General features: G+C 41.1%; 1 protein-coding gene across 1 annotated transcript in view; it reads left to right on the top strand.

Annotated features, from left to right (window-relative positions):
- The first annotated feature begins 273 nt into the window (after window positions 1–273).
- Window positions 274–14336, top strand: part of LOC146684465 (LHFPL tetraspan subfamily member 4 protein-like) — a 37645-nt gene continuing 23582 nt past the window's right edge. Inside the window, exon 1 of the mRNA XM_085443880.1 lies at window positions 274–1652. Within this exon, the coding sequence (XP_085300006.1) occupies window positions 1244–1652 (409 nt within the window). The 5' untranslated portion in view covers window positions 274–1243. The remainder of the gene's footprint in view (window positions 1653–14336) is intronic.

Raw genomic sequence — 14336 nt, forward strand, 5'->3', positions numbered from 1 at the left:
TATTTCATATTTAGATTTTGCAAATTAGCCCGTTCATGATAGAACTGGAATGGTTTGAATCCGTGGGTGACACCATCGTGGTGGTCACTGTGGGTCCGGAATATTTGTTGGTGTGATTTCAAATTTAAGGTGAAGAAAGGCTGAGACGCGCTCTGATGCAAATCCGCCCCCCACGCCTCTCCACCCCTTATGCTGCTGCTGCGCCCGCTTACGTGAACGCGCTCCAGCGCTGTCATCAGTACAACATCAGCATCTTTCGGGGGGCGCGCAGAGAGAGAGGGAGAGCGAGAGAGAGAGACGGGAGGAGGAGGAGGAGGACGGAGAAAGCGAGAGAGAGAGAGGTCTGAGACACACTGGATAAAGGCGACAAAAAGCACGATGATAATGGAGTCGAGGCGGTGGAGGATGTCGGATTTACGAGAAAGGACTGTTGAAATTTGACAGAGGGCTCGTGTTAAAGGCTGGTCTCCATCTTTTTTTTTTTTTTTTTTTTTTTTTGGTTTTCCCTTTTTCGTTTCACCGCGTTTGATTTTTTTTGCCCCCCTCCCTCCCCCCACATGCTGCGTGGACAGTAGAGGCGAGCAGAGGAAGGGGAGCACCCCGCGGATCCCTGGGAAGCTAAAAACGGGGGTCCACCGCTGGCGCTACAGGCATCTCATCTCACGGATGGTAATAAAAGGACATCATGATGAAGACAGCTCTGGACTGATGGATGAGGATGGAAAAGCAGCTTTAACCCCCTCCACCCAGCGACTGTGAAATAAAGGGGGGGAAATCCTATTGTGATTTTTTTAATTGTTAATCATTTATAGTGTAGCCCTGAGGAAACGAGCCTTAGACAGCAATGTTGAATCACTGGTGTTAGTAAATTATTCATTAGGAGTATAGGTAGGCTATGATTTTTGTATTGCTTCAATGTAGCATTCCCATTATTCTTTCCCCCCCACTATGTGTAGTCTTGTAAGATCACACACATATGTGCAGGTCTGGTTTTATCGTGTGCTTATGTAGGCCCTTTTAACAGCCAAGAAACAGCCAAAGCGAGGGAAACATTAGCTTTCGTGTAGAAGAGAAGAGATTATCTGAATAGTGAGGTGTGTCGAGCTGTGCGGGGGCTTTTACATCTTTTACATCTTTTTAAAAAAAATATATATATATATATATGAGAGTGTAAAGAAGAAGCGGGACGGGGGTGTAAAAAATATCTAAGAAGAAGGAGAGGGGAGAAAAAAAACGACCAAACATGTTGCCTTCCCAAGAAGCCTCCAAGATCTACCATGACAATTATATGCGCAACTCCCGAGCCATCGGGGTGCTGTGGGCCATCTTCACCATCTGCTTCGCCATCGTCAATGTGGTGGTGTTCATCCAGCCCTACTGGATCGGCGACAGCGTCAACACGCCGCAGGCCGGCTACTTCGGCCTCTTCCACTACTGCGTGGGTACCGGGCCGTCGCCCAGCCGGGAGCTCACCTGCGTGGGCAGCTTCTCCGACTTCAGCTCCATCCCGTCCGGAGCCTTCAAGGCGGCCTCAGTGTTCGTGCTGCTGTCCATGGTGCTGATCCTCAGCTGCATCGCCTGCATGGCACTCTTCTTCTTCTGCAACACCTCCACCGTTTACAAGACCTGCGCCTGGATGCAGCTGCTGTGCGGTAGGCATCCCCCCAATGTTTGTGCCATGTGTCGCTTAGAATGGAAAGTGTGTTTGGAGTCGCGGGGAACCAAAGAAACGTAATCAGGTGAAAAACACCCCCAAACCAATCTGGCATTTCTGCTTCATTTGCAGCAACCACTGGTGTTGGTGTTGCTGTGTTCAAGGATGGATTCACCAAGGCTCTGGTCTTTAAAATAATAATGATAATGTTCACGTAAAAATGGATAGCCACTTAAAATCCGCTGGGCTCTCTTAGATAACGGAAGGTATCGTAACAATGCAACCTTATAGGAAAATGTTCAAAACGATTACAAAACAAGGGAGACGTGTGAGGTCAGTGCTGAGAGTCAGCGGCTCAAGCCTCCGTAGACTCGGGAAAATCTCCTGACTTCTCGAATGAGAAAGGTGAAAGGTGTAGTCTTTAGGGGTGTATAGGCTATGACTCATTTTGCATCTTATTAGAGGTGAAATACAGATTTTATTCCAATATATTTATTTGTTTATTTTTAAACTCCTGCAATGACAGCCGGGAGACAGTAGGAATACATTTTAGCGAAGCGCACTGGAAGCAATAAGGCAGGCAGCTGGAGCTCCCCAGAACGTAAGCATTGATATTCTGAGGATACACCACAGCATCTGTAAGGAAAGCGGCAGGATCACTGCTTTATGCCGATGTAATGCAAATGCCATTCATTCACTCACTCCACCCGTTTGTAGAGGATATGATGAGGTCGGGTGTGATATGTGCGATGCGAGGGAGATGTGAATTGCTGTGACTGAGGGCTTATAACGGGCCCTGTTGCTATTTTCAGGGATGATACCCGGTCGATTGGATTACTGTGTTCAGGGGAGAGATGCTTTGTCCCTTCTTTGTGGTTAGATTGTTAGATTACACTTAGAAATGATTAGGGACAAATGGTGGCTTTTCCAAACACATGGACACACTGAGTTCCTGCTGTCTTCTTGGGATGTGGAAGAACAGACGTAGCTTCGACGGTTCAGTTTAGATCTGTGTGGCTGCCACAACTGTAGATGCTTACTGAGATGGTGCTGTAGTAGAAACAAGGGATTTTTTTTTTCTTTTTTTGGAATCGCTTAAATATCACCCGTCACTGGAAGGAAGATCAGGATGTCTGCGATTACCAGAGGTTCATCTCCAGGCATTACTGCATGTTTCCTGACATTTAATGGCATTAGCCATTAGCCTATGGAAGGATTTTTAAATGAGCAAACAACAAAAGATGCACGATTACAAGAGACCAGTGGCAATCTAAATTAAATACTTATTTGAGAAGCTGGAATAAAAAATTAATCAAAATAAAAGAAAGGAATAAAAGAAACCACAGCCTCTTATCTAACGTGAATTTGTTACTATTTGTGGTGTTTTAGCGAACATAACACAGACCCTTCATTGTGTTTTGGGTCACATTTTTGTTCCCATTTGTTGTGTTTTGGCTAACAATATACACTTAGAAATTTTGTATTCTGTGTTGTTTCTTTTGTTTGTGACTGTTGTGTAAGAAAAACTGTCAGCACATTTATGATGAGATGACCACGTTAGCAAGATTGGAGCAATGAGTAAAGTGAGCTCGGTGCAGTGCATCTCAGAGGGTGCTAAAAAAAAAAGAAGAAAAATTCATGATCCGTCTCATATAAGCAGTTCTCCTAGCGAGCCTCCAGTGTATATCTGATTTCTTTATAAGCTGATCAATGTGATAAATAGGCCAGGCAGAATAGCGTGGGAGTCAGTTTTCTGTACAGAAACAGTCAGCATACTGAATGAGAGGGAGGGAGGATGACGGGGAAGCAGAGAGAAAGAGATCAGCACTTTTTTTCCTCCTGTATTGTTCTTTTCCTCATCCTCATCTGCCCACTCTGTCCTCTGTTGTGCCGAGTGTGTCGAAATCAGCAGGAATCAGACACAACAGCAGAGGTACAGATTTTGCTTTCTTTATCAAAACCCGTATGGCTTAATAGAAATTGAACCTCGGTTTTCCCGCACACAATTAATCAAGCACAACAACAGCAAGGAGCTTTTTATGAGGAAAGATTCTAATGTTTTACATAAGAATGTGGGTAAAAGGAAATCTGCCTTTCTTAGTTGTTGTCTTGTAAAATTTTAATCACGGATCAGTGAACACTGTTGTTCAGTCAGAGCTGCTGGTGTCTCATGTACATGTGGTCTGGTGACACACATGTGGTGCTAGGGTGGCCTTACTCTTAAGTCATGACATTTTAAAACAAACCACAACCTTTTCCTGAATTTAAGCTCTATGAACAAAAGTGCTGGGCCACACACACCTACAGGAGGTGCTAAGCTGTGAAGCTCCTGGTGCACAGGTTTTGTGCTGATGTTAATGCCAGAGGATGTTTGGAAGTCTGCAGTTATTGAGTCAGCAGAGCTTTCGTGGCTAATATGAATAATGTAACTCAGCAGTCTGCAACCCTGCTCTGTAACTTCACGTGGTTGGCTCATTCATGGCTCACTTGCTATGGTTTCCACTTTGTAATAATACAAGAAACCTCATAAACTTGCTCGTTGCAATAGTGGTATCTAATTCCAATGAGCTTGTTAGAACGACTTGTTCTTTCACACTTTTGTAGAAGCAGACAACATGAATAGGTACTTGATTTTACTGAAAACACCTCAATTGAAAGATCAAGGAGTGTAATACATCTAATACAGTTTATGTGCTCTTCAGATACAACTTTATAATAGCAAGTCAGTTCATTTTAATCCAACAGGGTGCCTATTTTCTAAACATTTGCATAGTTTCATCAGTATCAGTTACAGATTTATCATCCAAATACTGTTAATAGATGGATTAAAGACCAGCTGCTAACCAATTAGCAAACACTAATACTCAGTTCTTTGTGGTTTTGATTTAACATGGTGCTGGAAATATTCTTTAGAGATTTTAGTCCATAGTCATGTGATAGCATCATACAGTCAAAGGAGCTTGCAAAGAAAAGCGTCTGGACTTCTTTAAGTTGCTTGAAGACGTTTCACCGCTCATCCTAGAAGCTTCTTCAGTTCTAAGGTCAAATGGTGGGGAGTCCCAGATTTAAACCTAGTGGGAGTAACCCCCCAAAGAGGGACAAAAGGACCCCCTGATGGTCCTCTAATCGCCTGAGCCAAGGTGCGAAACTTGGTGTGGGTCCCAATCTCCAGACGCTTTTCTTTGCAAGCTCCTTTGACTGGATGACCTGGATGACTGAGAACCTTCACAGACATAGCATCATACAGTTACTGTAGATTTGTCGGTTGATGTGAATCTCCTCTCAGTTATTGTTCTCAGCTGACAGCAGCTGCACCCAGTTGGTCATCTGCTGCTGTAGCCCATCTGCATCAAGGTTTAACATGTTATCCATTTAGAGATGCTCTTCTGCATACTTGGTTGTAGCTACTAGTTATTTGAGTTCCTGTTGCCTTCAGCTTGAAGCAGTCTGGCCATTCTTGTGTGATTTCTGACTCCAACAGTGCATTTTTGCCTACAAACTGTCGCTCTCTGTATATTTTACCTTTTAGACCATTTTCTGTAAAACTCTAGAAATGGTTGAGTGAGAAAATCTCTGCAGATGAGCAGTTTTGCAGTTCTCAGACCACGTGTCTGGTCCCAACAAACATGGCACATTAAACCCACTTTAAACATTCTTCATTCTGGTGCTCAATTTGAACTTCAGCGAGTCATCAGCATGTCTGAATGCATTGAGTCGCTACCATGTGATTGTCTAAATAGAAATTTGCATTAATAAACAGTTGAACACGTGTATCCGATACAGTGGCTGATGAGTGTACGCTTAGTGGTTCCTTTTACAGTTCAGAAGTTGTGTTCTGTGGCTGTTACGTTATGAACGGGGGATTGTAAAAAAAAATAGGTTTGTGGAGCTATTAAGAAAATCTGAATGTGAGGCAGATATAAATGTTTTTATTAGAGATGATTGGGTAAATACATTTTATAAACTGAAATGAGACTGGTTGATTTTCCTAAAAACACCTCAAACTATGTTTCTTAACTCTGTGAGATATAAGTTATCATTGTTGATGACCCTAATCTTAACCCTACCAAACCCTTGTTTTAGAGAGAGGCAAAAAACACTTAGGAAAAAGTGTAAAGTTTTTAATGCTTCAGAATTTTTGCTTTCTTTGTCTCCTGATTGCAAGACATGGCCGCATGATTTAAAAATTAAATATTCCCATTTAATAGGGTTTGGGTTTGTAATATCACCAGTGGCATTTCTAAAAAACGACCTAAAAAAGCAGAAGTATAAATTAACAAAAAAATTGCATTACAGAGGCAAAGTACTACAAAATTCACATTTCTATAGCATTCGCTCTAAGTTACCTGAAACAGGTAGGCCACCTCCTCCAGGAGGTCCATAACCCATCAGCAGGACCAGTGTCTGCCCCTTCGTGCAAGGTGGAACAGGCTGAGCACTGCCAAAGCTACAAAATGACCTCAAGGAGGACACTCGTGTCAATGTCACTGACCAAACAATCTGAAACAGATTTTATGAGGCTGGCCTGAGGACCCCACATCCTCTAGTGGGCCCTATTCACAGGCCCATGAAATCCTTGGACTCATTGTCAGATCCTCCCCTGGTTCCTGGTGGTGCACAACAGTGCACTTCATCATTTGGCAAGAGTATGCAGACAGTTCCTGGAGGATGAAGGAATGAAGGAACTGATACCACTGACTGGTCCCCATACACACCTGACCTAAATCCAACAGAATACTTCTGGGACATTATGTTTCGCTCCATCTGACACCACCGGGTTGAACTTCAGACTGTCCAGGAGCTCAGTGATGCCCTGGTCCAGATCTGGAGATCAGATCCTCAGGACTCCATCTATTGTCTCATGTTGTCAACATAAGTCACTTTCAGAAAATCACTTTAATGTTTGGGGTGTCTTTGAATTCAGCCCTCTGTATGTTGATCATTTTCATTTCCATCAAATGATGCGGCATCCTTTTTTCCCCTAACACATTACCCAGTTCATATCAGTATATAGATGCAGCATGATTTTTCCCTAGTTGACATCCAATGTGTTTTCAAAGTGTTCCTTTAATTTTTTGAGCAGTGTACATAAGAATTAAGCAGTATGAGGAATCAAGTGCATCAAATCAATGTAGCAGTCCTGAGTCTACTGAAACAACAGATAAACGCCACTTCATGTCCACCATCCAATGCCCTCAGGCGTCCTGATGATTTAGAAATCTTTGTTGAACAAAATTAACAAAAACTGAAGATTTGCTACATAAAGGTTCTTTTTTATGGCGAAAGGGTTGTATGTCCCTCTCTAAAGATCCAAATACATTACTTTTGTAAGTCGTATAAAAAAAGGATGGAAGATTAGATCCAGAATTTATTGCTTACCATATAAGATAGCTAATCTTATATGGTAAAATTATAAAATATGGTTATATATAGTTATAAAATGTCAGTTTTATTTCCTCTTTGATATTCTGCTTTTAATTTGTGAGCACAGATCAAAGTTACTGAGTGGGTTTTTTTTATCTTTTCTGTGGACTCATATGATTTGTGGCGAATGTAAGTCATCTAGAAGGCTGGCCGAATGCCACTCACCACCTTGAAAATGATCATTTAATCATCCCCTCTGCCCTGCTGGTTGCAGCAGCAGGTCTGCTGGCACAGAACAGTGACAGACTGTACCACAGTAAATACAGTAAGAGCCAATCTGAACCGCTGGTGGCTCAGATTGGCCTAAATGAACCAAAAGGTATCAGTTTGAGCCAGAATATTGCTGGTCACTTAGAGTGTGCTATAGGAACAAGAAGATTAAATAGAAACATCTCCTCGTGTTTCCATCAGCTGAAACTGCAGACACATTCACACATCTACACAGGTCAGCGATTTTCTCACTGCGGTTTTGTCCTATATTCTGGGTAAGTGTTTAGTCCAGTCAGGAAACTAGTGGGACCTACTGGTTAAGTATTGGTAAAACTGAAGATGAAAGGAGAAACTGGAACATGGTTCAAAACACTGAGATGTGGGAGTCTTGGCAGAGCACGCTGACACAGTGTGTACTGGCACCTATAAGCTAAAAATAGGCCAGAGTTGTCTTTTACGTACACTCAACTGGAATCACAAAATCCTGCTGTGCTAAAACAGGGGCCTGGATCGCGAAGCAAAACTATGTCACAGTAGCTTGTTATTCAGTTATCTTTGGGCTTAATTCTGTATTACAAAGCTTGCCCACTTAATTATGTTATATTGTGTATGTAATCATGCATATTAACTATCCTGACTATATCAAGTATGTCCACATCCTGCTGATGGTCTTGTATGCTTCAAGAGATGGCCGAACAACAAAACCCTCATCCACTGCAAAGCTCATCAATGTTAGCATGAAAAGCATTTAGGCTAGTGGTTGATCAGCCGAATGCAAAGTATTGAAAAAGTGCTCCATAGCTGTATGAGAACAATTCCAAGAACTTTAAGTATTTACAGAAATGTGACTGTATTTTTTTTTCTTAAAGAACTTTAGCTTACTCTATGGCCTAATCTACAATACAGTGTGTGATACTATCATGTGAGTATGGACTAAAATGTCTAAAGAATGTTTCCAGCACCGTGTTGAATCAATGCCATCAAGAATTAAGAATTGACACGAGCCAAAGAAACAGCCTCAATTGGCTTCTGTTTAGGAATTTATTTATCATGTACCAACTAAGACTACTATGCAATAAGAATATGTAATTAGTGAAGAATCATGTGCTATATATATAAATTAAAGAAATCATGGATGTAGTCTCAGGGTGTGAAAAGTCAAACCAGTGCAGGGACTTAAATGTGTGTTCTGTAATCTATCGCCAGCAGGTGGCAGTACATGATCTATGACCTCAGTGAACACTTTTCTAATTAATTTATGGTGTCAGTCATAGATTTGAGGTCTTATCTAATGCAGCATCATGTTCATTTAATAATATATGGTTTTTAGGGTGGTGTGGTGGTTAGCACTTTTGCCTCAAAACAAGATTTTCCTGGGTTCAAATCCATCATCTACTGGAGGCTTGTCTATGTGGAGTTTGCATGTGTGGCCACCTTCTACCAGAGGCCATAGAAATTTGGACCACTTCTCTCCAAGGATAAGGGTTTGGGATGGTATGACGACATCTAGACCAGAAGACAAGACTATTAGAGAATCACTGAGGGCAAATTCAAAGCAAAGAGGCTCGGGTGGGGAAATCAGGCAGAGCCGAGACCGCTGGGAGAGCCAGCAATGGCCTGTGCTCCTTTTGAAGCTTGAAGTGTCTCGATTTCATATTCAAACCCTTCCCTCACTCGTCATAGTTTGTGAAAAAGGTCTACAACCCAATAGGTAACATCACAATAATTTAGATTCAACAAGCTGCTGGAAATAACCCTTGAGATGGTTGCAAGGGAAAATCCCAGTGAATCAGCAGTTTCTGCAATACTCAGATCAACCCCCGGGACTAACAGCCACACCACATCCAAAGTTACTTAAATTACCTCTCCTAATCATTCTGATGCTTGGGTTGAGCTTCATCAGGGTGCTAAGGGGAGAAGTGGGGTATAAAATATTTCCATATTTGGTCAGTTAACTCACCAGAATTTAAAGTTGGCTTAAAAAATGTAGGTGAATTTTAGATGTAATTACAAGTATTACTGACAGCGACACATGCTTCAGACTAGTCTGAAAACATGCACCATCACAAATAATAAAAAGTCAAATCGCCAAATTTCCTCTAGAGAGACAAATCACATCCAAATGGCATCTCAGTTCCACTTTTCTTGTTGCACAGACCCTATTGATAATTGATCAGGGACTGCACTTAAACAAAGAAATGTTCAGTTTACAATCCAAACCAAAAGCTCCAAAAGTGGGTTAGGGCCAATAGAGAATCAACAGCCACATGCTAATAGATGATTTTCCTCCCATCTTCCCCCAGTTGTGTCACACCTGGATGGGAATGTGAATAATGGGATCATTTTACACTTAGAATCTAGACTAAACTGCAGTTTTTTTCCTTCTTCACACAAAGGAACAAGTGGAGGGCTAGATTTCCCCAAAGCACTGTAGGTCTGTGAATAGCTTCTCTGCTCACACCTTTGCTTGGATTTAGATTAATTCAGTGGAAAATGCTCCTGGGAAAATGGCTAGCACTTTAGTTTTAATTCACCTTACTTGAACAAAGATGAATTTAGTCTAAGAACCTCAGAGGAAATTCAAATAGGATTTCAGCGTTTACTTCTCACAGAGATGGCGAGGTCACTTCACCCATCAACTACCTTCTCACTCCACCCTCCTCCTGTTTTCCTGCATCCCTCTGGCAATGAGAGGTGGAGGAACAGGAAAGTACCAAGTTAATCGTAGAGCTCAACTGCTCCCTTTCTCACTCCCATCTCCATCAGTTCAGTCCACTATCCTTCTTTCACATCTGACCTTGGCTGTTGCAATATTAAACAGAACTAAGCAGGACATGGGCTGTGGCACAGGGGAGGAGCCGTGTAGGGAGAAACAACCTGTCAGGGACTGTTCAGCATAACTCTGTGTGTGTGTGTGTGTGTGTGTGTGTGTGTGTGTGTGTGTGTGTGTGTGTGTGTGTGTGTGTGTGTGTGTGTGGGCTCTGTGGTAAAGTTAAGATCTTGTGGGGGTATAGTTTTGCTTCCAGTCTGAATGTCATGGAAATAAATGACCTGTAGAATTAGTCTAACAGATACTGAGGCAAAAAGCAGAGGTGTTTGGAGGAAGGGTGAAGAAAAGCTCATCTATAGATGTGGAACCACTGAGTAACCACAGTGCAAATAATCTAAAAAAAATGGTCATAGGAGATATACTTTTATATAAATAATCTTGAGTAATTACATTCACTGCTCACTGCAGTGCTTCTGCATTGGGTTTAAATTTTCCAATATTCATTCGCTCTTACTGCTTAGATTAATAGTGGAAATTCATTCAGCTCCTCCAGACTTTTTTCTAACTGCTCTTATAATAAGAAAAAACTGTTAGGAAACATGTCCAGGCTCAACTTTTTAAAAACAAAAACTGTGTCAAATTAATCTACATTCACAATGAGAATAAACATCTATTCATCCATTTTGTTAATGTCTCGTCCAATTCAGAGAAGGGAGGAGGCGGAGCCTATCTCAGCTGACTCTGGATGAAAGCTGGAGTACACCAAGGTTAGGTCTCCAGAGCAAAATAAGAATATACTGTTCAAAATGTAAACTTAATTTCATTTTCTTTTCTTTTTTAACATGTTTACAATTTTGAAAGGAAATCGTGCTGTGTGTGCTTTTTTTCACTCAAAGTTAGTCTTTGCATATGATTGCGTTCTCTTTTTACTCAGCTATTTTGGAAAGACTGTTATAAATTTGAGGTTCACTGATAGTTTCTCCACATCTACAATAGAAAAATGCAGTTTTGAACTCCAGTCATGCAGAAGAAGAATTTCATTGCTTATTATGTTGCAACTACTTAATACAGCTACACGTGTTGATAATAATATCCACAGTGAATATAATACTTACAAGAACATAATGTAATGTGCTGCTGGAGGAGATCCAGTCCTTGGGGACTTGCAGAATTAGGCAGATGATGACCTTTCCATCTCATGGGCTGTCACAGATGCAGGAACAATCAATTTTGACGTCACTACAAGTTAGAATCACCGAGCACTGCAAATGATTTTGGTACTAGACCCTACTAGAGTTAGTACTAGAGTTCTAGTAACGTCACCCTACATCTGTTGTTGGTCCTGACTCTGAAAGGGAAAATGTTGTTTTTTTCCTTCTTGTACAAACAGTGAACACAGTTGTTTTTCTGGTGAAGCAGCTTGAGTTTTCTCGGTTTCTCTCTGTTTTTCCTTGTTGTCCGTTTTTGTTCTTACAAGGATTCTGAAGGAAAGCAAGAGAGCAGCAGAAAGAGTGCGTAACAGTGTGTGCATGTGATGGAAGGAGAGGCAGAACGCGAGGGAGCAAAACACAGCAAATTCATTTGCATGTGCGTGCTGATGGTATGCTTTGTGTGTATCTTGCCCCCCCCCCCCCACACACACACACACACACACACATCTGTTCTCGCAACTGTGTGAGACAACGGGTAAATGTGTACATGATGGTGTGAGAGCTGAATGATTAATGAGAACGTTTTCTCTTTTCTTCTCTTGAGGCAGTGTGGTGTTTTTTTTATGTATTTTTTTTATGTATTTATTTTTTCTTTCTTTTCTTTTTTTGTTTTTGCTTCTGCAGTTAATGTGGCTGTGTGCATCCATGCAGCATGTGTGCACATGCACAGTAGATTTAAATAAATGCTGCAGTGGTCGAGTTTTTTTACATATGTATATATATATATATATATGTATATGTATATGTATTTAAAGAGATGTATATGTGTCTGTGTGTGTATGTAAGACAGAGAGAGATGTAGCGAGAAAAAGTCTCCCTGCCTCTTGCTCCCTCTTTCCTTCTCTGTGTCTTTCACTCTCTGAGATTTCTGGTTGGCTTTCCCAACCAAACGTACATGTTTTAATTATCAGGCACTTAATAAATAATTCCAAAGTCACTGGGGTGTTTCTAAAAATATCCTAACAGCTGAATAATGGATTCCTTTGACCCGTCTCATCATTGTCGCTCTCTGTGTATGTGTGTGTGTCTGTGCAGGAGTGAGAAACAAAGTCTTACATCTCATTGATGTGTAGTTAGTAGCAACAACGTAGGCTTGGCCCAAAAAAGGAGGGAAATTTGTGTTTGGCTGATTATTTGTTTGTTGTAACAATGCTTTTTGGTAATAAATGTTATACTGTTGAAAAATCTCATCGTATCCTCCTAAATGGTTCCACATTTACAAGGAAAAGCATTTGTGGGTTGAGCAGCATAGTCATCAAAACATGGACTAGTCTGCCACATAATCTTTTCACTTCCCCTTTGAGATCTGATTATTTTGAAAAAAAATCCTTTAATTTTTTGGAGTATCAATATCAATATCAACCCAAGCATTGTTTAGTCCAACCACACAGATTATAACAACAAAACTAAGGCTTCTCTAAGCCCTACCAACCCACAAAATCTGCTCAGGAGCAGTTCAAGGTACACATCCAAAAGCTTAAACTCTCCACATCCATGCTTTATATGGCTGAACAAGCCTGATCCACAGAACCCAAAGGATCCCCTGCCAACATTGCTGATGTCAGACACACTGGCAAGGGTACATGCCCAATGAGGCAGAGCAACAGTGAGATTTTAATGTTGTGACTGATATCTTCTGTATGAAATTTCACATTCATTTTAAATTCATATTGTTCCTGCTGTTTATTTAAGACATTTCTGACACCCCACAGCAAACAAGTTCCTTACACTTTTTCAAAATAACTTTAGCTTTTCAGACAAATTTCAAAATCCACAAACTGCACCATAATAAATCATAGTAGGTCATCTTTCCCAACAAAAGAAAATCTCCTAAAAGGTACTCCCAAAAATTCTCAAAAAGACAAATACACTTCTTCAGATTCATACTGGCACCAAGGATGCCAGCCTTATACAAAACATCAAAGATGTAAGATTTTTTTTTCCATATAACTCTTGGGTGTCTTTATGTGATACTTGCTACAAGACAAACTTGTAGCCGATAAACAGGATAAGCTTGTAGCAGAATGATGGGAAGAGAAAAGTATGGAGAAGCAGAGAAACAGCTAATGATCCAAAGAATACCACCATCTGTTAAACATGGTCGAGGCAATATTACAGCATGGATATGTATGGCTGACAGTAGAAGTGGGTCACTGGTCATTTATTGATGATGTGACTGCTGATAGAAGTAGCAGGATGAATTGTAAAATGTACATGGCTTTACTTAAATGTTCAGCCAAATTCTGGAAAACATGAAGCATACTGTAAGAGCTAACTGGGAGTTTTTCCATCTGAGTTGGAAGAAGTAGATGATGTGGCCACAGTAGAGAATTTCCTTCTTACATGCATCACTATTTGCAGTGTTTTCATTTGCAGCTTTAAAGTACTTGTAAAGTACTACATGAAGCTACGCTTGGTATTTACAAAGGGATGCAGTGACAAAATTGCATGTAGGGAGGTGGAATTTCACAGATTTTTGTGACTGCTCCTGCTGCATGTGCATATTTAAGGGAGTTCCTTTCTCAAAACGCAAAATACAGGGAGGAGAATGTTTAAATCGAGCACACAAACTGATATTGGTGCTAATATTTAACACAGAAAAAAGCATGTTTTATTTTTTTTTGCACTTGATATTGAAATGGGTCAACTGCGCTTGTGTTAGAAGACAGCTTTAGTAAATCACCAATGAACTAACCACACCTATGAACTAGGGCTGCCACGATTAGTCGACTAGTCACAATTATGTCGACTATCAAAATCGTTGACGACTAATTTAATAGTCGACGGGTCATTTGAAGCTTTGTAAGATCCTGAAAGATGTAGGAATTAGTAGTAAATGGTAAATGGCCTGCATTTGTATAGCGCTTTACTCAGTCCCTAAGGACCCCAAAGCGCTTTACACTACATTCAGTCATTCACCCATTCACACACAGGCAACAGCAAGCTACATTGTAGCCACAGCTGCCCTGGGGCGCACTGACAGAGGCGCCCCAGGGCAGCCCCAGGGCGCCTCTGTCAGTAGGATTTATGAGTGTAATAATGGACTGAAACAGAAGATGGCAGCACT

Source organism: Copadichromis virginalis, linkage group LG20 (genome assembly GCF_057382275.1).
Source record: "Copadichromis virginalis isolate Kocher_CV1m ecotype Utaka linkage group LG20, C_Virginalis_male_GT1.1, whole genome shotgun sequence".
Lineage (NCBI taxonomy): Eukaryota > Metazoa > Chordata > Actinopteri > Cichliformes > Cichlidae > Copadichromis > Copadichromis virginalis.